The following is a 26,799-nucleotide window of genomic DNA, read 5'->3' as shown; positions in this document are numbered from 1 at the left end:
TGATCAGTAGTTTATACCAGTGCTAGCAAAACTTGTGATGCTAATAATTATGGTACAATTAATTACATTGGCTTAAAGAACAACCTTTCAGACAGCATGCATGTTTTTACATTGACACTTAATTGTTAAATAGTATTTGAACATCCAGCGTTAACTGCAATCGTTTGTGCTGCAGGTGGCTCCATCTTCGAAGAGAAATGACAGTTTGCGCATTGGTGAGCTTAGACTACACCTGATGACTTCTTCAGGTAGCATGTACATGGATGGTTCAATGAACCTGAACACTAAACTTCAAACCTGCACGCTTGACGATCTCAGAGAAGGAATTATCAAAGCAACTTCAAGGTTAGTTTGTGAAGGTCATCTCATTGTTATGGATCAGTGTCAGACCCGACAGCCTTTGATGTGGTCTTCCCCCGAACTTGTTTGTCTTTTCCCTTCCTGTTTGCTGAAATTCATTTCTGTTGGTTTTAGGACTTCTTTCATTTTACCACTGCTAACTAGCGCTAAAGTGTTTGTGCTCACTTCTTAAAACATGGTAAAATTGGACTACACCCAAATGGCACATTTGATTTACTTATAATTCCCTAGTAAAGTGGTACTACATGTACCCAGGGCCTGTAAATTAGATGCAACTATTGGGCCTGCAGCATTTATTTTGCCACCCACTTAAGTCGCTCTATAAAATATGTTTAAAGTCTGCCACTGCAGGCTGTGTGCAGTTTTGAACTACCAATTCGACCTGGCAAAATAAACCTTTTGGTTAAAATCAAAGTAAAGAGAGAGGAAATGGACTAGTTCACTTCCCCTAGAATTACTTGTATACATCAATAGGAACTAGCTGCCAGGTAGGAGCTGCTGGTGTATGTTTAAGGAAAAAGACATTTGTGTTTTAGGAAGACCCTCAGTCACCAACCTAGTTGGTGGCATGCTTCATCATCGGGTCCCACCCAAGGTACTGAGTGGGTCAAGTTGGGGAGCGCGAGCAAGCAAAATGACATCCGGGCAAGACTTTTTCCTCGTTCGCGATCAGAAACATCAAGTTGCTGATCGCAAGTGTGGAAAATAAACCTTCCTGGCGAGATTCTCAATGCGGGGAGGTCAGGATTCTCATTGCGAGTGGTCACGTATGCTTGCGACTGCTCACGATGAGAAACTACCAGTCCGCGTTGAGAAACCTGCTGCTCGGGTACAAATCTACTCGAGCGGCAGAAAATGACTGCTTGCACTGTGCAAGATGCCGTTTGCAATGATTGCACAGTGCGGACAACCATCCAGCACTGTGAAATCATTGCGAACAGCATTTCCTATCGCACTACACAGTTCGCGCAGTGCGAAGTGCACTTTGCGTAGCGCTACTACGCGAACTACGCCCAGGGTTAACATGGTGATAACAGCATGCATACTTCTTGCAATATGTCTAGTCCTGGAAAGAGTTAGTCAGAGTGCTGACACTTTGGATTAGGAAAGTCATAGGTGGGCTACCATGCATATTTTCCACATTTGAGGTGTAAGAGGAGCCATGCTGACTCTCTAATTCAGGCTAAATCTCTAATTCAGGTTCTGTCTCTACACAAACACCTATGTCTGCACCAAAATAAAGCAGATGTTTCTTGTCAATGTTGAGTCTGTTGGCTAAGCACATATAAGATCTAGAGCTAAAGAAGTCTTACCTATCCAGAATGACTTCCCATGAAAAACAGCATAGGGTTGAGGGTTTCTGAGGATGAAGTTCACAGTTTAAAATGTAATTATAACTGCTAGAGCTGCTAGAATTGCCTATATGCAGGAGATACTGAGTTTTCAGGATTTTGTTAAGCCACCTCCATCAAGAAATGGTTTATTTTCTCATGTTAAACATTTTTCTCGAATGATCTGTCTATCTACAATTACATTTGATATTTGTTGTGGAGGTAATGAAATGAGCCAAAGAAAGTGTTCATTCAGAGGTTCATCACGAAAATGTATCCTTTGTAGGTGAAATTAGCTCCCACAGAACCTTAATTGAACTCCTTTCTAGCAGTAGCAGCCCGTCCCCTGTCAAAATGGGGGAGGGTGGGCCAGAGGAAAGAGGTGGGGAGGGTTTGAGGAGTTTGGGGGGGGAACGAAAATAAACTTACCTTGTGGCCACGGCTGTCTCCTGCAAATTGCTTTGCTCTTCTTCCGATTTTGGGCACAGGCTTCCAGCCTGCCCTCCGGCCAATCCGGAAGCTGCTCTCACATGAGAGCAGCTTCAGGATTGGCCGGAACACCTGCAACTTGCGCTCCCAGGCAGACTGGTAGCCTGTGCCTGCTCTCTCCAGTCCAGGGGATTAAAATAAAATGATAATAAAAAGGGGTTGAAACACGTTTTATTATCATTTTATTTTCTGCTGGTGGCAGGGGGCGGCGCTCCTTTGCAAAAATGGAGCGGTTGCCCCTGCTTTCTAGGTGCCTTACTAGATCTGAATATATTTTTAGCCATCTCCATTTACCAACAAGGGGGCACTATTCAGAGTCATCTGCATCATCCTGTGGCTCCACTCGTAGTGATGCATTGACTGCAAATATGACACCACGCATGCTTGTGATTTAATTTAGTTTTTCCGTGCCTCCATGGACATAGGAACCAGTGCCGTCGCTAGACTCACAGGGATTTTCATCTTTTTTCCTTATAAATGTTTGTCAACATACCTCATGCATTTTTCTGACTTTAACCTTCTAATACATGTTGGCAATCATGCTCCCTATATTTGGTGCCTGGGTATGAAGCACAAGCCTTTCATCACTTGATTACTGTAGCAGATCCATCTGTAGACTCTGAGGGAAGTACAAGCTTCAGTCAAGAAGTCCAAGACTATTTCTATCTTCAAAGCCATCAGACATCTATCAGGCAGCTACGTGGGCATTGCTGCACACGTTTACCAAGCATTACTTCCTGGACAGCTAAGTCCAGAGGGACGGCTTTTTTGGACGTTCTGTTCTCTGTGACTTTCTAGTGTGATCTTGTTTCACAGACCCACCACCTAGGTTGGTATTGCTGGGGTATCTATTCTTAGGTAAGGAATCTTTCACTACATGTTTCTTTCAGATGCAAAAGTTACTTACCTTCAGTAACAATATATCTGTAAAAAACATTAGTAGTGATAGATTCTTTACCGCCCCACCCATCCTCTCCATTCTGCGAACTGATTTCTAGGGTTACGGTCATCCCTTTCAGGGCCCTATTTTCATGGCACCAATGGTCAGTTTCTTGCATGGCTCTGCGTTCCTGGTGTGGAAAGTTGTGTTCAGAACTGATGCAGGGTGCGTGGGCGCATCTAAGTAGCTCCAGCGATGTCATCCCGGCGTCATCGACGCACGAGGATCCGCACGATGACACCAGAAAAGACGTGCAGGGGTACTGCCGAAGAAAAACTCTCCGGATCCAGTCTGACGCCTTGGGGTTATTCTAAGGTAGGGAATCTATCGCTACTAATGTTTCTTACAGATATATCCTTACCGAAGGTAAGTAACGTGTGCTTCTCAATGAATTCAGACTAAATGAACCAAAATAAACTTTGTAGGCTCAACCTAAATAGGAAGAATATCAGCAAGTTAGAATGAGACAAATCTCAAAAACAATGACAACAAGAATAGCACTTTCATGTGTTGTATGTCGGAACCAACAAGGCGTCAATCATGCCTGCCTTAATAACATGTTCCAAACAACAAATGCGTCTCTAAAACACATTCCGTTTCCACGCAAGTCTTTACATGGACTTGCCTTAGGGAAAGTGCTGGAGTTTGAGTAATATAATTTGCTATTCCAACTCTAGTCTGTGTAAAAGTAGGAAAAGTGTTGGTCTTGAAATCCAACATCAATCCAACAATGCTGTCTTTAAAAGACAAGTTGTTGGAACAACCTGCGTGGTAAAGGAATGCATTGTAAAGATGTATCCGTGGTTCGGACAGTGCTCTTAAGTCACAACCTGGTTTTGAATGAAATACATAACAAATCATAAAATAAAGACATGAATGCCTTCCCCAAAGTCCAAGAACTTCAGAGCACAGTGGCCCTTTCCACAAAGAAACCAACAAGAACTCCAATGCCATGCTGAACCACACAATCAGACCTCCGGACCTAACTCTGCACCCAACGCCCCTGACCCAAGTCGAAGTGGCCCACTGGTACCAAGAAGATTCCCCAGTGGTCCTGAGTTTTAGTCCACCCCAGTGTGACCACTTTTGGATTCCACAACAATGCCTGCAGCCTCAACACAGTGTCCCCTAACGCATCCGGCTCTGGTAAGACTTTTCTGATGTCCAAAGAAACCCCTGCACCCGGCTGCCCCAGTACCGCTGGTGGTGCAGTCTCTACACTCACCTGACCCTTGCCCACTGTTGATCCTAAACCCCCAAAGTCTGGAATTGTAAGTTGTGTACTTACCTGTGAAATTGCAGGATTATTTTTCTTCCATAAGTTAGCGTGGATCTATTTGAAAAATGTAGTGCCCACTTTTTATACTGAAAAAACTGACATTGCAAAACATATTTTACTGCAACAAAGTATCTTTGCTTCTAAGTAATAAACATACAAAAAGTAATTTTTTTACAAACAATTGGTCTTGATTTCAGTCATTAAGTGTGGGCAATCATTTCTTGCCTGAGTGTGTACAAAACTGCTTAACACAGCCCTCTGATAAGTTACCTGCTCGCCCACACTACCACATAAGAGAGCATTAGTATTATCTACTTTAGCCTCTAGGAATCCACCAGACTCTGTGCACGCTATACCTTTCTTGGTTATATTATATAAAAAGCCAGCTTCCTTCAGGCCTTGTTCCCCATTTTCGGGTACCTTATTTGTATACCTCAGAGGCATTTTAGTGAGCTACTTATTCATCTTGTATCCCTTATAGAAACGTCACTTTCCCCTTTTCTCTGCCCCTGTGTCCATATGGGCTATGCTTGTGCCGCGGACAAGCACCCACCTTGGGTTCTTATTGGTTCAGGCCTGGGTTCCATAACTCCAGCCTTTTTGTTCTCCAGCTGTCTGGTATTCTAGTGTCTGTTTTCTACTTATCTGCTGTCGTAATCGTGTGGTGACTGTTGTCTGCTGTTCTTTTCGGTCCCCTTCACCTGGGACGCTGGTCCCCTTGTTTGTTTGGATTCTGAACTGGTATCCTTCTTTCACAAGTGGCAGGTTTTTCCATTCCTCCCTCTACTCCTGCCTGAATGGTGCCCCCACCCCCTTTCAATGAGAGGTTAGGTTTCACCGCCCTCCCCCCTTTCTTGCTGGGGGTATGTCATTACTTGTCTTTTGGGGGTCTATCCTATCTTTTTTCTTGTTCCCATGAAGCGTTGGTCAGGTTTCTTACCTGTTTCTCCAGGTTCTGTAATGGACAATGGGTGATTGTCATACTCCACTATCTGTTGGTTTCGTTTCTGCCAGCCTTAAGATTCACCCTTGCCGTCTTCTTCTCTTCTTCTTCTTCAAGTTTTCCTTCATGGTGGACTTTCCACATGTTGTATTCTTTGCTTCTCTTGCTGCCACCAGCTAGTATCCTCCCTCAGTCCTTGGAGTTGGTTCTTGGACAGTTGCTGTTGTTAGTATGTAGTGGACACTGCCTTCCACTTCCTACTTTTAGGCACCATTGTGTTGCTGTTTTCCAGCCTTGTCTTTCTGTCTCCACCTCAGTTACTGTTGTAACTCTTCTTTATGATGGTGAGACATATTATCTCTCTTCCTCCCTTGGTTACCTCTGTTCTTGAAGTGCCCTCGTTCCTCCACTTCTTGTCCTTTCACTCACTGGCGGAGGACATGGGTTACCTTAGGTGGAGTGGATATACTTTCAGTTGCCCTGTATGATTTGTGTGTCTATGGGAATTTCTCAGTTTTTTCTGTGAATATTTATCTTTTTATACATTTCTCAGGTATGTGTATGTCTCTGCATGTATATGCTTATCTTTTGCATGGATCTCTTATTTATCCCTTTTACTTCTATATGTATAGATCTGTATATTGTGCACATATGCTCGTCTGGCCTTCTATACGGTGTACATCCCTTCTTGGTGATCTGGTTAAGCCTTCTTGGTTGCACTTTTCTGTTCCTTCCTTCTCTTCAGTGAGCGTCTCCGTTACATTCTTTCAGAGGATGCCTTATATACCTTCAAGGTTCTCAGTGTATGGGTGTTCTCTTTTACCTTTCTTGTTGTTTGCTTCAGCATTCATTGTTTTAGTTCTGTTGACTCTGTCATTCTCTCATTGGAGGTCTATTTTCTCGAAATAATGATAGTTTCCTTAACAATTGGTGAGTGCCTTTTCTCAGTTGTATGTGTTGCTGCATCTGAGAAAGCTATGTATGATCATAGTGGAGGCTCCTCCACTAAGGCAGAGGAGCGTCGTCCCACTGCTGTGCAGCAGCGAAATAAAGGAAAAATGAAATGATAACTCAAGGTTATTATCATTTTGTTGTGTCCTGCTGCAGCAGCTCGGCAAAGCGTGGCTGCTCTGACACAGGAGCAGGGGGAGTGGCGAGCACACTTTGCAAAAGCACATGAAAGTTTGGCCGGCGGTCTGTGGCCAACCAAACAACTCTGTTCTCCACCCAGGCTGCATTACAGCCTTGGTAGGGAACATGAGCAGGTTCCCATGGCTGAGCGCCGAATCACAGTGATCAGACAAATGCAGCATTGTGATTGGCTTAGGGAGCCTTGGTGTGCACCCTGATCCTTCCGGAGATGCCGAGCGACGAGGAAGAGAAACGGAGAAGAGATGTAGCGGTACGGTAAGGTTTTTTTTTTATAATAAAAAAAAATTTAACTTTTTTTAATTTTATCTTTCTTGTTCTGGGTTTAGATGTGATGTTTTAAATAAGCATGGGCGGAAAATCAGTTCCGCTCGCGGATTTTCGGCAAATTTGCAATCTGCTAGATTTGCGAATTTCCCGCAAAATCGCGAGCGGAATGGATTGGGTCAAAAGTTGAAGCTGACTTTTGTAACTATTTTAGAATGGCGCTGGCAAGCTGCCAGCAAGCTGCCAGAGCCATTCTAAAATAGTTACAAAACTCAGCTTCAACAGGAAGCACTAATAGATAAAGTAAAGCAGATGCTCGAGTTAAAGCTCACATTCAGTTACACAATCATTAATCACCCCAAACTTGGGGTGATTAATAATTGTGTAATTTAATTTGACCTTCAACTCGAGCACTTGCTTTACTTTATCTATTAGTGCTTCCTGTTGAAGCTGACTTTGTAGCTATTTTAGAATGGTGCTGGCAGCTTGCCGACGCCATTCTAAGTGGGGCTGAGGGCAGAAGGGCACAAAGTGGAACAGAGGGCAGAAGGGGACAAAAAACGAGTGGGGCAGAGGGGCACAGAAACGAGTGGGGCAGAGGGCAGAAGGGGACAAAAACGAGTGGGGCAGAAGGCAGAAGAGCACAAAAACGAGTGGGACAGAGGGCAGAAACAAGTGGGGCAGAGGGCAGAAGACCACAAAAACGAGTTGGGCAGATGGCAGAAGACCACAAAAATGAGTGGGGCAGAGGGCAAAAGGGCACAAACATGAGTGGGGCAGAGGGCAGAAAGGCACAAAAACGAGTGGTACAGAGGGCATAAGGGCATAAAAAACGAGAGTGGCAGTGATGAACCAGAGGGCGCATCACAGTCTCGGCCAAAAAAATAAAAAGTCCGCAAATTCGCACAAATATTTGAATTTTGCGGATCGCGAATTCGCAAAATTCTCCCATGCTTAGTTTTAAAACATATGCCAATGCAGGTGGGCCCCACTGCAACCACCAGCTCAAGGTAAGCACTGTTATTTAGTACCTCTATAAAAGTGTATAGCAAACTTTGACAGTGCCCGTACGTCTGGATTTAAAGTTCTGCCACCGCACTCTCACTGACACACGGATCACTATGCACCCTCATGGACATAGCTTTTTACTTCTGGTGTACCAGGAATAATAGGCATGACCAAGATTGCAAGAGAAGAGGAATACATGTGAGAGGGAACATAGGACTGAGTCCAAGAGCTCTGATACTCCATATAAATATGTTTGTGTGTCCACAACCCGGAACACAGTGATCGGCTGTGAGGTGTCTTGGCTTACACGCCTCAGATCTTTTTACGTTACTGAAGATCTCCATAATACACAGAGTCTCCCTCACGGCACCTACAACGTGGAGTACTACCAATACCCTTGCTACAATCAAATCTTGACACTGACAACAGGTAACCTAATGGTTTGAATACTGGAATGTAAATCTCAATGTACATAAAACAACTCCATTAGTTGTATAAAGGATTGGGCATTTGTTTTTTAAAGACAAGAACCCTCACTCACTACTTGGGTGACATGCTTCATCATTGGGTTCCCTCTTGCACACAGTGCCCGCAAGGTGCACTGTGTGGACTACAACACTCCCTCAGAACGAAGTTGGCTCTATGCAAAAGAAAAATAAAGACTGAACAATATCCAACCCATCAGAAGACATTTCTTTCGAAATTGTGGCAACTATGTTGTAGTTCCTGTAATAACTTACATATTGTTTGACTACTATTATGTGTGCCTAGGATTTTGCTTTACTCCGTATGAATGCTAGGAGGTGCCTTGTGCAATATGTAGAGTGCCTTAAACAATATCTGTTAGTCCACTGGTAAACAATGGAGGAACTCCAACTGAGATTTAACAGAAGCATGCTGAAATAAATTAACAGGTGTGGCAGCTGCATTTTGTGTAATCTGAAGGGAACCGATTATATATTTTGGTAAACCATGCAAGACTACATACTTGCAATCCAGATTAAAAATCACAGCTGCCTTGATCACTAAACTTCCCACTTCAACTAGGTTGACTTTTCCTAAATCGCTTCTAAAGGGCGTAAGCTGTAATAGCAAATCTGTTGACATGTGGGTGGGAGGTATGATCAGTTTAATAGTAGCACGAATGTGTATTTCTTGGTGGCAGGGACCAGAGGGTGAGCCAAAAGCAAGTGACTACAAAACCGAAGTCCAGGTCTAAGGATGATCCACTAAAAACAAAACCTAAATATATATTTGTATTCAACTTCAAAGGGTTCTTGGCATCCAACGTGATTGAAGCAAGACATTCCTGGAGTTTAAAGGAAAAGTCATAGGCACTACCATTTTATTGCATCAGGAATGGAGTAACACTAGCATCATTAACAAATAAAAACCAAAAAAAACAATTAAAGTGGTTATTTAATGTCTGCAAAGTACAGAATAATTCTAAATAAACATCCAGTGTTTTTATTAAAAAAGTACTTTAATTTAAATATTGCTAAATGCAAATCATAAAATGAAAAATGCACACAATCAAACAAGACCTCTCGCACCACCACAATGAAATATCTGTGTCAGGTCTCTTATTTTTTAACAGTGTAGAGGTTATCCCTATGCTGTTCTCCAGGAATTCATATAGGAAAGTTCTTTCGCTGACAGACATAGAGCACATTTAAGAACAAGCTTCAATCACTCACCCAATCAATCTTCACAATTAAGAAAGCACAGTCCACAAACACATACTTTATAGCTACTACTTAAAGGCCAAATTACTTTATTTAATTACAATGTAAATGAGAATAATGAAATTTTCTTGATCTGCCTTTGATGATTTCAACGATATCTAATGCATATCTGTTTATATTTCAGAATGGTTGACAAGAAAGATGATACAAATAATGATGTTATGATAGACATGACCTACAAACAAGATAAAAATACTAAGCTAATTGTTGCGATCCTTAACAAGCTATACGTCTGTGCCAGCATGGAGTTTTTGCTGACTGTTGCAGAGTTCTTCATCAATGCTGTCCCTCAGAGTTCAACTCCCTCGACAGAAAAATCTTCACAGTTCCAATTGAAGGAGGCCCTTCCTAAATCGAAGCTGGGTAAAGTTATATTCATTTTAAAAGCATAATGTAAAGAGGTTTGAGATGCTGTGTGTATTGCACGCAAGAAATATTTTGGTCTAGCTTTGACCTTTTCACATACAATGCAAGTTCAACTCATTAATCAAGAATATGTTGCAATGGATATTGATCCCTGCAAATCTATTATCGTCTCAAATAGTTCCAGGGCATTGAAAAACTGAGGATGTGAGAATCTCTGCTGCACCACTCTGCAAACGTGCCTTCTGGCGCTCTGTCAGTTGGGGAACAGCCTTGGCTGCTGAGGGTCCCTGGGGGCCAGGAACCTCTTCTGTTACCACCAGTAAGTCACACACAGTGGGATTGCTGAGAGCTGGTTGGAGGCCCGCCCCTTTTCTCCACCACTCTGCAAACGGGACTACTAGTTAAAAAACCTTAGAAATTCACTGAAAAAAACAAAGGTTACAGGGACGTTATAGTTAGGCTCAGGTTTCACTTGTACAAAACTAGTGAAATTCAGCAGTTATAGTTAGCTAAGCTAACAATAACTTACGCCCCTGCAATGCACTGCTTTTGACCTCACATAATACATCACTCATGACATGGTCAGTGACATCACTCATGACATCTCAAATGACATCACTAATGACATCTCAAATGACATCAGAGATGACAACATCCACAGAATCACTGACGCACCCACTCACACCCCCATAGAACCTTTCTTAACCCAATCCCACTCAACCATTTACTGACGCATACCAGTACTTACACACCTATTCACTGATTCACAGATCTGCACACACATCTACTCATTGACCACTATAGCCACTCTTAGACCCACTCACCAATACAGCTATTGACATTTTCAATCCTACATCCACTCAGCCACTCACACACTAAGTCAATCACCCATAGAGCTACTCACAAACCTATTCACTCACCCATACAATCAATTCCACAGCCACTTGCTCACCCATACAGCCACCCACTTACTCATACAGATACTAACACATACTCACTCAACTATAGTCATTGATAGAAGTACACTGTCACTCATACAGCCATTCTCACATTCACTAACTCAACCGTACTTCATTGTTAGACTTGGTGTTTTCAGCAGATTAACACCCAGACATTTTGACCTCCTGTTTTTGACCTATTTTTCTTTGGTTTCACGACTCTGGGCACATTACCACTGCATTCACTGCTAAAGTGCATATTTATTTATTTATTTATTTATTTATATGCTTGTATAGCGCAAGAATCCAGCCCGAAAGGGTTATCTCCGCGCTTTGACATCAGCAGGTCGCAAGAAACTGAGGGGCAGCAATCCTAAAGTTATATCTCTTCAAACAGATTCGTCTTCAGCATTTTTCTAAAGGTGAGGTGTTTGGGGACCTGTCTTAAGTTGAGGGGCAAGTTGTTCCACAGGGCCGGCCCCACTGTTGAGAGGGCTCTGCCGCCTTGTCTGGTTTTTTTAACGAAAGGTGTTTTGAGCAAGAGAAGATTACTTGACCGTAATTCTCGTTCTGGTTTGTAGGGTTGGAATAGTTTGGCTAGGTATTTGGGGCCGTTTCCAAATAAGCACTTATGTACAGTGCAGCAGATTTTAAATTTAACCCGTTGGCGTATTGGAAGCCAATGTAGTTTTTTTAACAGGGGTCCAAAAGATGTTCTGGGGGGGGCATTCAGAATCAGCCTTGCCGCCGTGTTCTGGACCACCTGCAGACGATTGATGGCATCCTCATTGGCTTGTATCAAAAGCCCGTTGCAATAGTCAAGGCGACTTATTACAAGGGCTTGCACCAAGGTCTTTCTGTAGGTGTCAGGCAGCAGGGGAAAGACTCGCCTGAGTAATCCAATAGTGCGAAAACAAGCACCAGCAATTACATTAGCATGTTCTTTGAGAGTTAGGCTTTGATCTAATTTCACACCCAGATTTTTAATGGTAGGTTTAGGGGAGGGTACAGGTCCCAAGTCTTGGGGCCACCAGTCAGGAGACCAAAGCATGCTGGCTTTCCCAAAACACATTACTTCGGTCTTCCCGACGTTGCACTGGAGGTAGTTGGCAGCCATCCAGTTGGAGATGGCCCTCATACCTTCCGCAAAATTTCCCCTAACATTAGGGTCGGGGGCATGGAAAGGGTAGAGGAGTTGAGTGTCGTCGGCATACGACACAGGAGTGAATCCGTACTTCCTCACAATCTCAGCAAGGGGGGCCACATATATATTAAATAATGTGGGGCTTAGGCATGAGCCCTGTGGCACCCCCTTGGTGAGCGCCCTAGAGATGGAATGGTAGGGGCCCAGGCTGACAGATTGTGAGCGCCCGGAAAGGAAACTCTCCAGCCATGCAAGTGCCTGACCTCTGATGCCCACTCCTTGTACCCGGTTCAGCAAGATCTTATGAGAAACAGTATCGAAGGCAGCTGACAGGTCTAACAGCACCAGAATCATCGAGCCTCCTCTATCCTGTGACATCTTGATGTTATCGGTCACGGAGAGGAGTGCAGATTCGGTGCTGTAGTTGGGCCTGAACCCAGATTGGGATTGGTCCAGGCCCCCTGTCGCTTCGATAAAGCTAGAGATCTGAGTGTTAACATGTTTCTCAGCCAGTTTCGTCAGGAGGGGCAGGAGAGAGATAGGACGGAGGTTGGAAAGCTCAGTCCAGGGAGAGGTGGTATTTTTCCGTATCGGGTTCACAGTTGCCTCTTTCCACTGTTGTGGAAGCTTGCCTTCTTTAAAAGAAAGGTTAAGAATTTTGGTAATAATGGGACACAATGATCTGCTCAGATTATTGGTTAACCTTGCCGGGAGAAGATCACAAGGAGAACCAGATTTCATGTTTCCCAGGAGTGTTTGAACTTCATTTTCTGTGACTTCTGGAATGATATTAAAGGTCTCTGAAAGGGTTTCCTGACATGAGGTAGTAGTGTCTTCCGGGTTATTCGGGTGCTTGGCCAATATTTTATTGTAAATGGTGTCGATTTTGTCCTCAAAGAACTGGGAAATATTGTTGCATAGTTCTTGAGAGAAGGTATCCGGACTTTCGCAAGCCAGGGGGTTAGTAAAAGTTTTGAGTATTTTGTATAGTTCCCTAGTGGAGTTAGCGGCTTCATCTAGCTGGGAGCGTAGGCTAGTTTTTCTTGCTTTTTTGATGTTATTATAGTAGGTGGATATGGCCTGCTGGTAGAGTGCTTTACTCTCGGGAGAGTGGTTCTTTCTCCATTGCTTTTCCAATTTCCTGCATTTTTGTTTCTCTGATTTCAATGAGTCGGAATACCATATTTCTTTTTTGGTGGCCCGGGGTTTTTTGATACTTTTTTGCGGGGCTAGAGAGTTTATGGTCTCTAAAAGAGAGCTGTTTAATTTGGATAAAGCCAAATCAATGTCATCAGTATCGGAAATGGTAGGTTCTTTCCAGGTTTGTTCAAAAGTAGATGGAGTAATTTTGTGCCATGCTCTTTTAGTAATGCTCATAGTGGTCGGGGGAGCAGAGGGTTTGTCAAGTCTCAGGAAGGAGAATTCCAACATGCTGTGGTCAGACCAGCAGATGGAAGTAGGGGGATGACAATGTATGGAAGGGTGGTTAGTAAAAACCAAGTCCAGTGTATGGCCTTTCCTGTGAGTAGGGCCACAGTTTCTTAGGTGAAGACCCAAAAGAGCCAGATCCTCGAGGAGAAGCTTGGTATTAGGATCATTCACAATATCTGCATGGAAATTAAAATCGCCGAGAACAATAAAATTTTCTTTAGCTCTCCATGTAAATTGAGTTACTAGTAAGTGCCTTTAAATCAAATGCTACTTGCAGCACTGGGTGTGCCACCCACACAAGTAGCCTTTCAAAGGTGTCTCAGACCTGCCACTGCTGTGTCAGCGTGCAAAAAAACTAAATGAATTGAGAAAGAGGACTCTGTTAATTTTCTTAAAAGCATTGGGATTAATTGATTGTGGCATAACATAGTTCAGTGTACACAATTAAACAGCTCATTAAGTAAAAACTTGCTGAATAATGGATACTTAAAAAAAAAATATGCTTGTTTCTCCACTAGAGAAAAATTTGATTGATGGTCTCTTTATGACATAACTTTAGAAAGTGGGCATTTCCTTGCTTACCATCAAGGTGTCTCTTGCTTTTGTGTATTCACCATCTGGGTTCAGAGTGACAGTAGCTGGGGATGTACATTCACAGTAGAAAGGCACCAGGGGGGGAGGGGGGGGTTGAGGGGTGTTCTGCCTTTCCTGAGTGACTCATAGGCAGGCTGAATAGACCTGGCTGCATTTAGAGTAGAAGACTGAAGGCAGCCACAGTACCTTCAGGTTCAAGTTAACTCCTCCCACGAGTTAACTTGCACCTGAATGTACTGTGGCTGCCTTCCACAGCGCTGTCGCCACCTCCTGTAGTGAACCTGGCCTGATCTAGGCAGAACTGGTTTATGTATGCCAGAGGAGCTTTGCTTGTACCAACTTCAAAGGCAAATGTGGTATAAATACTGAGGCCCTGACCCCAGAGCTTTAGATTACTGCTGGACTAAGGAACCTGCCTAGAAGAAGAGCTGGAAGAGCTTCCAGGAGGAGTACTGCCCCTTTGCTGTTTTTGCTGTGTTGGATTGACCTGCAGTGGCTACTTATTTCTTGGGCAGGGAAAGGATTGGACTGTTCTTCCTGCATACTAAGTATCTTATTAGAGATGTCTTCTGACTTGATTAGAGCTCAGGACTACTTTATGACTCCCTGCCACTACTTCTCCTGCCCTGAGTTCTGAAGAAGATCGGGAATGCCTGGAGTCAAGTCATCCTAGTGGCAACAGACTAGACCAGGGCTTCTGGGCATGAGCATCCTATTCCATTGCAAATATTGCCAGCTTGATCATTGCACCGAAGATATGCTATGATTTTAGTAATTTTCCAGACCTTGGATAAGTGAACTGCGTACGAACAGCGCTGCTGACCCACCGTTTGCTCTGGTCATAAATCCCAGTACAAGCTTCCGTGCATAATTAATAATAGCAAAATGTGTATTCAACATACCATCTGGTGGGCAGAAATACGATGTGTGGGCCTACATGGAATGCAAGAAGGCTTTGCTGTGATTTTCAATAGTAGATAGAGGTGCTTTTTATTATTTTTGTTAAACCGTTATTGTTTAATTTGTTGATGTGAATAGCACTCCAAATTTGCTAGCTTTTCTTTTTTAATTTGATTAAAAACAAAAAGTATCCTCTTCTAAATCTGGCTTAATTTAATTCAATTCAGCTTTTTTCGGTGTGTAAAAACAACCATAAAAGCAATTCAATAAAATACATTTCAATTTACAAAAATGGATCATTCCTAGAGAAGTTCGCTGTTAAATTACATAATACCAATTTCTTGTCAATTGCAAAACAAAACACTGCCTTTCCGTATGTTTATTGCCTTTAAAATAAACATGGCAATGTTAAAACAGACCCCCAACCTCATTTAAATCAGCCAAAAGTGTCATAGCAGCTTTATGCGTTCTCACATTTTCCTTTTAAAAACAGTGGTTTTAAGTAATAATGCCTAAAATTTAAATAAAAGCCGCAAAAGAGCATAAAATGAATTGAGCTTTGTTTAATCTTAATCTAATGTTCACCGTAGGATACTTTGAATGCTCCTTTGCTTTAACATGTTTGCTCTTTTCTTTTGCAGAGGAATCAAGAAGACCCAGCCTAACAGTAAAAGCATTTGTCATGGATCCAGAAATTGTTTTTGTAGCCAATTTGACAAAAGCAGATGCGCCTGCTTTATCAGCCTCATTCCAATGCACTTTTTGTTTAACATCAGACAGCAACTCACAGAAAATGACGGTCATAATGAAAGATTTGAAAGTGCTAGCATGTCCTTTCCTGCATAATATTCGTGGAAAAAATATTACAACAGTAAGAATTCATTGTTTAATTTTCATTAGTGTTTTTTGGTGATAGCTAGCTAGTCACTTCATTATTTTTTCCAGCCTTTTATGAGTTCTAGATGGCTCTACTCCCTTGTTACTGTAACTTCGCCAGGGTCTCCACTCATATTTAGCAGTCTCTGGACCTGATTCACAAGGGTAAAGTTACTCTTTTGTGTAGGTTTACTCTTGTTTGGTCATTCACAAACTATGAGTTAATAAAAAGTTTATGTCTGCTGAGACCTCCGCACATAAAAAGATGGGCCTGTCCTATCTATTTTTACGTGCAGCATTCTACGCCTTGGCTGTGGAGTCCTAAACTTACTATTAACTCTGCGTTTGTGAATAACAAAACAAGAGTAAACGTGGACATAAAAGTACTTTTACCTTGGTGAATCGGGCCCTCTGTATTTCATTGACGCTAGGCCCTTTGCTGAAGCCGTTCATCGCAGCCCATGATAGGAGACACTATGGTGTTATTCCTTTGAAAGCTCTCCCACATTTCTTTATCACTGGTGACTTATACCAAAGAAATAACAACAACCAGTCAGTCTTTTGTTCCTGTTTTTGTTAACATATCCACCATGTAATAATTGCTGTGCATTCACCCTATCTTCATGATCTCCAAATATCAAATACTCCCATCACCATTGTCAAGTTTCTGTCCTTGTATAAACCGTATTTGACTTGGACTGTTGAGCCCTTCTAGTATACTACTCCTACTTTGATTCTCAAGTCTTTAAAGAATTAACTTTTTAACCTTTGTAATTAAATAGATCTTGTTTTAATCTTTGTTCTCAGCATCAAGAAAGTTAGGTGAACCAGGGCTTATAAGTATCGATGCATAAAATAGCACACCATAACATTATTGGGGATCGATTTGCCCCTATGTTGGATAAGATAAAGAGTTCTTTTGTGATAACATAAACACTACAACCACCAGTGTCTGCTTTTTACCTTCTCTTGGGGCATGTACCAACTTGGCAAAACTGATGTCACTGATATCTTTGAGACTTCAGATATACTTGATATCACAATTCTATAGTTCTCATGGATAAACAATTGGCATTTTACTGCACCATCTGGTACTTGTGTCTCGTAATTGCTACATAGAATTTGAGTAGCCGCCTGCTGCCTTTGGAAATCTTCATGTAGGAATTTCCAGAAAATTACAAATCCATCAGAAATAATTAAACTTTTTCTTCATATGAGTCACATGAAAGGCCATCATCCTCTGTTATTCATAAAGGTTTACCCATTGATTTTAATGCTATTATTTCATTATGTGCAAGGATGGTATTTTGAAGGAACTTGCCTTAATGAATAAAATAAACTAGGTTAAAAAGACACGGAGGAGGAGCTACGTGGGCATCCAAGATGGTCGCGTGAGCAGGGAGCTCCCGTGACCCCCGCCACCCTTTCGCTAATATCCTTGAAATATCCTGGTTTTTAATATGGGCTTTTGAAGATCTACTCTTGCTGATCCTAATATTCTTTCAAGAATTGAAATCGGACTTCGAGAACCGTCTTTGCATCGACTTCAACTTTCTGGCCTGCCCCCGACCGGGACCGGGGACTCTGCTGCTCTGGCTGCCCGAGGAGTAAGTCAACAACAGCGGCTAAGGGACATCCTCCCCGCCGGTGGCATTGTTGCTTTTGGTTTCGATTTCTCCTCGACCTCCCAATTAACTGTTCTGGGAGTGATCCGGCTCTTTGGCTGAGGTCAAAACAACAACACAGGGCCCTGACTCCTAACTCAGTAAGGCTGAGCCAAAGTTAACTAGAAGAACAACACGAAAGCCAATGCTGAGACAAAATTTAGACAAAAAGGGGGAATTTGGGGGTTTGAAAAAAGCAAAACCACCTGCTTGATTTCTTTAGCAATGTATCAAGATTTATTCTCTTGCAGTTATTTTTTGCTTTGTTTTCTGTTCAATTATTAAGTGCAAGGAGAAGCCAACAGTTTCATATATACAATAAATACAACAGTGCAAGAAGAAAAACATGAGTATTTCAGGCATTCAATCATACATGGCCGTCCAGTCATACACAAACATTCACACACATAACAGCATGATCAATAAACAAAAAGAAACAAATGGATCCACGTATTGGTCAAAAAATAAATTGGAGAGAATCCCTTTGGATGATGCAATTTTAACAGTCTTTTTAGTGTATTTACACCGGGAAAGTCGTTTTCTCAAAATTAGCGAAGGTGCTCTGTCCTTAACACAGCAAATAAAGACCAAATACGGGGGTAGAGTGGTCGACGCGTTTCGAACCCCACTTGTTAGGGGGGTTCTCCTCAGGACCAATTGGTTCTGCAAAAATAATAAAGGGGTGCTTAGAGAGGAGTATTCAAACACGATTAAAAATGAGAGACTCAACAGTCCCGTGAGTGCAGCAGCCTACCTTAGCCAATGAACCAAAGAGTCATCAATATTCAAAAAGCAGCGAGTCAAGAAGATTGAGGGTGGAATGCTCACATTAGCTGTAACCAAAGAGAAATAAGTGTGCTGTCTTTAGTGTCAAGCGCTCACTGGGATTGACTCGTTCTGAGTATTGGCAGTGAGGCTAAGGGATGCAGAAGCAAACACTGGGGGGTCTCTCATTAAATTCAGTATGTGCTCCTCGCTGAAAGCAAGCGTGTCTTCCTCAGCCATACCAAGTGCAACCAAAAACAATAATAAGTGAAAGTGAAAAATAAAAAGAAAGACTGAAAGAGTAGAGTGAAACAATCAAAATAACCTAACACTAATGCCCCAATGCTGGGCAAACAGCAATGATTCAGAACAACAAATACCCTGTGGCAGGATGGACCCTGCCCAACAGGACCTCGCGGGCACTTGCCCGCCAATAAGTCAAAACAACAACACAGGGTCCTGACTCCTAACTCAGCAAGGCTGAGCCAAAGTTAACTAGAAGAACAACACGAAAGCCAATGCTGAGACAAAATTTAGACAAAAAGGGGGAATTTGGGGGTTTGAAAAAAGCAAAACCACCTGCTTGATTTCTTTAGCAATGTATCAAGATTTATTCTCTTGCAGTTATTTTTTGCTTTGTTTTCTGTTCAATTATTAAGTGCAAGGAGAAGCCAACAGTTTCATATATACAATAAATACAACAGTGCAAGAAGAAAAACATGACCTGAAATACTCATGTTTTTCTTCTTGCATGCACTTGGTATGGCTGAGGAAGACACGCTTGCTTTCAGCGAGGAGCACATACGGAATTTAATGAGAGACCCCCCAGTGTTTGCTTCTGCATCTCTTAGCCTCACTGCCAATACTCAGAACGAGTCAATCCCAGTGAGCGCTTGACACTAAAGACAGCACACTTATTTCTCTTTGGTTACAGCTACTGTGAGCATTCCACCCTCAATCTTCTTGACTCGCTGCTTTTTGAATATTGATGACTCTTTGGTTCATTGGCTAAGGTAGGCTGCTGCACTCACGGGACTGTTGAGTCTCTCATTTTTAATCGTGTTTGAATACTCCTCTCTAAGCACCCCTTTATTATTTTTGCAGAACCAATTGGTCCTGAGGAGAACCCCCCTAACAAGTGGGGTTCGAAACGCGTCGACCACTCTACCCCCGTATTTGGTCTTTATTTGCTGTGTTAAGGACAGAGCACCTTCGCTAATTTTGAGAGAACGACTTTCCCGGTGTAAATACACTAAAAAGACTGTTAAAATTGCATCATCCAAAGGGATTCTCTCCAATTTATTTTTTGACCAATACGTGGATCCATTTGTTTCTTTTTGTTTATTGATCATGCTGTTATGTGTGTGAATGTTTGTGTATGACTGGACGGCCATGTATGATTGAATGCCTGAAATACTCATGTTTTTCTTCTTGCACTGTTGTATTTATTGTATATATGAAACTGTTGGCTTCTCCTTGCACTTAATAATTGAACAGAAAACAAAGCAAAAAATAACTGCAAGAGAATAAATCTTGATACATTGCTAAAGAAATCAAGCAGGTGGTTTTGCTTTTTTCAAACCCCCAAATTCCCCCTTTTTGTCTAAATTTTGTCTCAGCATTGGCTTTCGTGTTGTTCTTCTAGTTATCTTTGGCTGAGGTGGCCTTGGCCCGCTGTGCTTTCTTGCCATATCCCTCGTCTTGCATTCTACGATTTTGAAATTCTGCTTTGGCAACTCATCATTTGCCATTTACACCAGGTCCAGAGGGCCCCTTCGGGGCGCGACTTCCAATATGGCGTCCAAACCTGAGGTCGAGAAGTGCAAGACGAAGGTGCCAACTCGTGGGGGACCGGTCCAAACTAATATTATGGATCGATACACGCAACCCAAGGGTTCCCCCGGTGGTGCTGGCAGTAGTTCTGAGGACCCGAGGACGGACCCCATGGCGCCATCGGAGGTTTCGCTCCGGGACCTAATGAGTGCCATCACTGGGATGAAGGCTGATATGGGGCTGCAATATGAAGCTATTGTCTCCAAGATTGACACGGTGGCCGTGGATGTCACACTTATTAGAGCGGACTTGGCTAAGACCAATGAGAGGGTCAAGGCTTTAGACCTGAAGGCCTCCAGTCTTGTCACTGATATGGCGGACGCGCAGTCGGAAATTGGTAACCTGCGCTCATCGCATGACATGATGGCCAGACGACTGGATGAGTATGAAAATAGGGCCTGGCGTAACAACATTCGTTTGGTGGGAGTGCCCGAGAACCATGGCGCTGCCACCGTTGACTTGCTAGTAGAGGATCTTACCCTCACCCATCTTGCTCCCGCTGGACTCAGCAAATTCTTCGCGGTTGAGCGTGCGTATCGCTTCCCGGGTGGACAGACTAAACCGGGGCCCCCCCCCCGAGGCCTATAATCGCTAGGCTCTTCCACTTTCGGGATCGTGATGCTATCCTCCAGGCCTCGCGTGGACATGGCCCACTGAAATATGAGAACACTTCTGTCTCCATATACCCGGATTTCACTCCTCAAGTCCAGCGACAAAGGATGGGGTCCCAGGGAAACGGCGTTTGCGGAACTTAGGACTCGAGTATGCGATGCTGTTTCCGGCTCGACTGCGCGTCGAGTACCAAGAACGTACTCTATTTTTCGATCGGCCAGACTGTGCCGGCGACTGGCTTGATTCACTGTCGAAAAGGGACGATGGGAGCGGCAGTCCTGGTGGAGCGGACGGAGGTGCATCGGCACAGGAGTGACATTTTGGTTCTCGACATCTGGTTTCTTGTTCGTATTTGCCAGCTGAGTTATGCCATTTGCTTCTCAATCGGTGGTTTAAGGCCGAGGGTGGATCGGGTGGGGGTAGTCTCTCTTTTCATCCTCTGGGGTTCTTTGTGTAGTGTATTATGAAAGGGCGACAGGCACACTGCAGATTGGGGTGGCTTTTTAGTCGTACGCAGGGGTGCAGGGTGGGGGGTGTTGTAACAGGATGTTGTTGGGGGGTGAGGGGGAGGTTTGTTTCTGTTATTGTATTTGTTGTTTTCGCATGGCACAATAAGCATTGCTTTTATCCTATTTCTCTTGGGCTCCGGGGAAAGAGGGTTGTGGTGCTCTGCCGGGATGGGGGGTGGTGAGTTAAAATTGTTGTCTTGGAACGTTAATGGTCTGGGTGACAAGATAAAACGTGGAGTTGTTCTTCAGTTTCTTAGACGTCACTCCCCTGACATTGTCTTGTTACAGGAGACACATCTGATAGGGAATGCGTGCAGGGCCCTGGATAGACGCGGCTATAGACTGGTAGCTCACACTGGATTTACATCTGGCTCCAGAGGGGTCGGCATACTGATTAAATCCTCTTTGCCCCTTGAAATAGATGACATCACACTTGATGATAGGGGTCGATATGCTGCTGTCTCCGGGCGGTGGGAGGGGAAGGTGCTCACAATCGTTAGTGTCTACGTTCCCCCTGGGAGGAGATTTTAACTCAGTGATCTCTGGCGATTTCGACCGATACCCCCCCCCCCCCCCCACCCCCCCCCCCCCCCCGAGTCTTGCCGGCTTCCCAGCTATGGCTGTCCGAATTACTGGAGACCTTTGGACTGGTGGATGTCTGGAGGCTGCTACACCCCTCGTATTTGCAGTATACATTCCACTCTGGAGCACACTGTAGCCTTTCTAGGATTGACTATTTCTTAATGCTGTCCGCCCACACTCCTTCGGTGCGAGAAATCCGCCATCTCCCTAGGGGCATTTCTGATCACTCACCCTTGTTGCTTGGGGTCTCGGTGGGTTTGTGCAGCGGGGGCAGAGTCGCCCCTATTCATCCTTGGCACCTGAGAAATCCTAAGATGCGCTCCGAGCTTATCAAGGCTATTGATTGTTATTTTACCGAAAATGTGGGGTCTGTTTCCTCTTCTGTATCCTTGTGGGAGGCTTTTAAAACTGTTATACGGGGCTCTGCATTGTCATTGATTGCTGCCAATAAGAAGACTAAGCAGGAAGACTTATTGCGCCTTGAGGATGAAATTACTTTGCTTGAAAGTGAATTGGGTGGAAATGATACTCCTGCTGTTTTACACTCCTTGACTCTGAAGCAGGCGGACAATAGAGCCCTGGTGACCAACGCTGCTAAAGTTATGCATCTGAACCAGTTGGGCAGACTCTATGATGTGGGTGATAAGGCGAGTAAGCTTCTTGCGTGGCTAGATAAATCTGAGAGAGCGAGCCGTGTGGTGCCGGTGATTGAACTGTTGAATGGTGAATGCGTGTCTGACCCAAGTGGGATCGTGGATTGCTTTGTGGATCACTTCCAGACGGTTTATCAATCGGTGAGCGATAGAGATGAGTGCGACTCCCGTTTACTCCTGCGTGATATTGCGCTACCCTGTCTCTCGGATGAAGACAGGGCTATTATGGATGCGCCTATCACAGTGGATGAGGTCGCTGGTGCTATACGTTCCCCTCCGGTCTGGTAAGGCTATGGGGCCCAACGGTCTGCCCATCGAGCTTTACAAGTTGCGTCCTGACAAGATGGCGGCATACTTGCGAGCTATGTTCATGGAGGCCTTTGAAACTGGCCTCCTTCCTCTTGATCAGCGCTTGGCCACTATTGTTGTCATACACAAGGACGGTAAACCTCGTGACTGATGTACCTCCTATCGCCCCATTTCTTTGCTTAACGCGGAACCTAAGATACTGGCTAAAGTGCTTGCTACTCGTTTGATTGTGGTCATCTGCGACCTGATCCATCCAGATTAATCTGGTTTTATCCCGCATCGTAACACCGCACTTAATCTTCAGAGGCTTCATGGAGTTCTCGCAAGAGCTGGGACGCTGACCGAACCCGCCATTTTGGCTTCTCTTGATGCCACCATGGCTTTTGACACCATTGAGTGGCCTTATCTTTGGGCGGCTCTCTCGAAGTTCGGTTTCGGCCCCAATTTTATTGCCTGGGTAAAACTCCTTTACGCACAACCACTGGCCCAGGTGGTGGTAAATGGTAGGGTGTCTGGGTCGTTTCCACTTGGGTGTGGCACCAGACAGGGTTGCTCGCTGTCCCCGCTGCTTTTTGCCCTAGCGCTGGAGCCGCTGGCTGAGTGGCTTCGGTGGGAGCCCTCGATCAGGGGCATCCGGTGGGCCCCTGATCTTGAGGACCGTGTCTCTCTATATGCTGATGACATTCTCCTTTATTTCACCTCACCCCAGAAGTCACTCAATGTGCTTTTTGACGTCCTCACCTCCTTCGGGAAAAATTCGGGTCTCGTCATCAACTGGACCAAGTCCTGTGTTTATGTTTTGGCCGGGGAGCTCCCTCCGTTGCCTCGTAGATTCCCGATCCAGGTGGTTGAAACTGGTTTCAAGTACCTGGAGATTCATGTCTCCTTGGATTCCTCCTTCCGTTATGACCACAATTTGTATGCTCCCCTCCGGCGTCTTAAACTGGACGTCCAGCGATGGTGTCGCTTGCCCCTATCCTCGTTGGGGCGTGCAGCTCTTTTTAAGATGATGTCGCTCCCTAGATTCTTGTACGCACTTCAAAATTTCTTCGATCCTATACCCTCTGGGTATTTCCGTGAGGTTGAGAGCCTTCAGAGACAATTGATTTGGGATGGGCGAGCTCGTATCTCCTTACCCAAACTCACTTTGCCGTGGTACGATGGCGGCATTGCCCTCCCAGATATCAGGCGCTATTACTGGGCCTCCCAGTTGAGCGCGGTGAATCATGTAACCTATTCCCCTGGTCCTGCTCCTGCTTTTGCGATTAACAAACTCTTCCTGCCGGGTGGGAATTGTAATAGGGCATTGTATTCCAAGGAGCCATTCCGCGCCCTGACTGGTCCCACGAAAAGTGCTGTACGAGTGTGGAGGGATGCAAGTGCTGCTACGGGATGGGGTGACAGGTTGACATGAATGACGCCGCTGTATGACTCTGATAGATTGGGTGGCTTGTGGAGAACGAAAGGATTCGATAAATGGGGCACGATTGGCATCAGCAAGGTGGAGGATCTCTGGTCCAAGGGCACTGTTAAGTCCTTTGAAGCTCTCAAAGTAGAATACAAACTTGGTGACAAGGAGCACTTTAGGTACCTTCAGGTGCGGCACGCCTTGATCTCCGTTTTCCCTCCGGGGACGGAGATTCCTCAGTCGTCGCCGCTTGAGGATCGGATTCTAGATGGCCATGTGCCAGACAGTACAATATCTCTGATCTATAAAAAGCTTATTAATAACAGGGCTGATCTCCTTGTGCGACTCCGGGCTTCGTGGACCGCTGACGGCTTGGAACTCGACGACGAGGATTGGCAGACGGCCGTTTCCTCCCCCAAGGAGGTGGCCATTCCAGCTCGCCTTCGTTTTATACAGCTGAAGATCCTTCACCGAGTATATATGACTGGTACGCGACTGGTGCTGATGGGTTATTCGATTGATGGGCTATGTAAGCGTGGCTGTGGTATGAGTGGTACTTTTTTACATATCATTTGGGAATGTCCCGTGGTGTCTGCCTTTTGGTCTAGAGTGCATGCAATTATGGAAAGGGTCACCGGGGTCTCTCTCTTGCCTGAGGCCCGACGGTGCCTGCTTAACGTCTGGGAGCCCACGGATTGTACTGCGGCTACGACTTTTTGGGTTACTCTCGGTAACATGATTGCTAAGAGGGATATTGCTCAACTCTGGGGTTCCCATAGGCCACCCATGATAACTGCTTGGAAGGAGAACATGGACTGGTGCATGTTCAGGGAGAAGACGGTCTACGTGGCTCGGGCCGTCCTAAGAAATGGGGCAGGATTTGGTCCCAGTGGAATGCATACCGTGGGAATATTTGCACTCCCCCCATTTGACTACACCATTGATGTTACATTGTCCCCGTAGTTGACGTTCCAGACGTTTGTCTGTGGTAAATTTTATATATCAAGCTGCTCGCCACTTCCCCGTCCCTAGCCATATCTCTCACTATTCTGTGTAGATTGGTTCCCTTGCCCTCTCCACTAGAGTCCCTGGAATCGTTCTATGCCATGTGTCTGTGTGGTTCGTTTGTTAGATGTTCTTTCACCAAAATTTTAAAATGAAACCTATTTCATCCTTTTGCTTATCCTGTCCTACGCGCCAGATACACCGAGATGTTGCTGATCTATGTGCGAAGTATAAGCTTCAGGATACAATGTTATGATGCTAACTGTCATAGCGGCCGGCCCGTTGGGTTGTAGGCAGACGCTGTGTACTGCGCATACCGGAAATAAAGGTTTAAAAAAAAAAAAAAAGACACAGGATGCCGGCATCCGAGCTTCCTAATTTCCCTGGATTTGCTCTTTCCTGACAAGCTGCATCCACTTGGTCTGCCTGGCCCCCTTCATCTCGGATACTGTTAATCTCCTATGCAGAGATCCACATGGATACCCCCTCAGCCCCACCCTGTTCAAAGCCTACCTGGCCCCACTCACCAGAATCATCCACACCCATGGAATCCACATCATATGCTATGCTAATGACTCCCAGCTCATACTCTCCCTCTCTCACAAGACTACAAACACATGGGCTCAATTCTCCGCCTGCACAACTGAAGTCTCCTGATGAATGAAAAAGAACTGCTTTAAGTTCAAGGCAGAAGTAGTCTTCTTTAGCAAAGATACCTCCAGCGGGTGGCCTGCTGCACTCTGACGCACACCCCACCTGCAACCCATGCAAAGAACCTTGAAATAGTAATTGACAACCAACTCACTAAGACTGGCCAAGGGAACCCAGTCACCACCTCCTGCTTCCACACACTTAAAGTTATCAAAATTATCTTCAAATTACTCCCCACCAAAACTTACAGAACTGTTACCGAAATCCTCATTACCGACATTCTGGATTATGGCAAGGCACTCAGTCAGCATCAACACAGAACTGACCAGAAGACCCCAGACCATATAAAACTCAAACACTCCCCCTCAATCTCCCACTCTGCTTTTAAATCGCCCCACAAGGCAAACAACTCCACTACCAATCCACAAACGAGCACTCTTTAAACTCTTCACGCACACTTACAAAGTCTTACACAACATTAGCCTCAAGTACCTCAACAACCACATAAACATCCTCAAACCTACTTGACAACTCTGTTCAGTGGAGCTCCTACTGGCACACAACCCCTCGTACGCAAAAACAGATCTTACAATCATGGTGTGTCCTACTGAACTCTTAAATCTTGGAATGACCTTCCCCTGCACATCAGGGCTGCCTCCTAAATTCTTATATTTCACAAGGAGCTGAAGACCTGGCTCTTCACCAAGCCCCGACCCTGGCTCAGACCATACAGCTCCTATTTCAGTATACCCTCCTAGGTGAGTTGTATGCTATAGAAATACACATGACATAACAGGAATTAAAGCGAGTAATGGTCCTTAAGGCACCATCAGCATCTATCTCTCAAATGTCATATAATTGGCAGTTTGCTTATAGGCTCAGATCTTGTGGTTCATGCTGAGAAGATCTCAGAACACTGCAGTGCTTTAATCATCTACGTTTATGACTTTTGTTTCTCATAATATCATTGTTAACTGCTTTATCCAACATCTTACCTGTCTCTGAAACTTGCCCATTTTAATTCTTTACATATTTTAAGGGATTCTTT

At 44.4% G+C, this 26,799-nt stretch overlaps 1 protein-coding gene across 1 annotated transcript in view; it reads left to right on the top strand.

The window, feature by feature from the left end:
• Positions 1-26,799, top strand: part of VPS13C (vacuolar protein sorting 13 homolog C) — a 2,437,235-nt gene that overhangs the window by 1,262,236 nt on the left and 1,148,200 nt on the right. Inside the window, exons 50-52 of the mRNA XM_086955811.1 lie at positions 176-345; positions 9,636-9,874; positions 15,526-15,755. Of these exons, the coding sequence (XP_086811937.1) occupies positions 176-345; positions 9,636-9,874; positions 15,526-15,755 (639 nt within the window). The remainder of the gene's footprint in view (positions 1-175; positions 346-9,635; positions 9,875-15,525; positions 15,756-26,799) is intronic.

This window comes from Lissotriton vulgaris, chromosome 2_1 (assembly GCF_964263255.1).
Source record: "Lissotriton vulgaris chromosome 2_1, aLisVul1.2, whole genome shotgun sequence".
In the NCBI taxonomy this organism is placed as follows: Eukaryota; Metazoa; Chordata; class Amphibia; order Caudata; family Salamandridae; genus Lissotriton; species Lissotriton vulgaris.
This window is presented reverse-complemented; position numbering and strand designations above follow the sequence as displayed.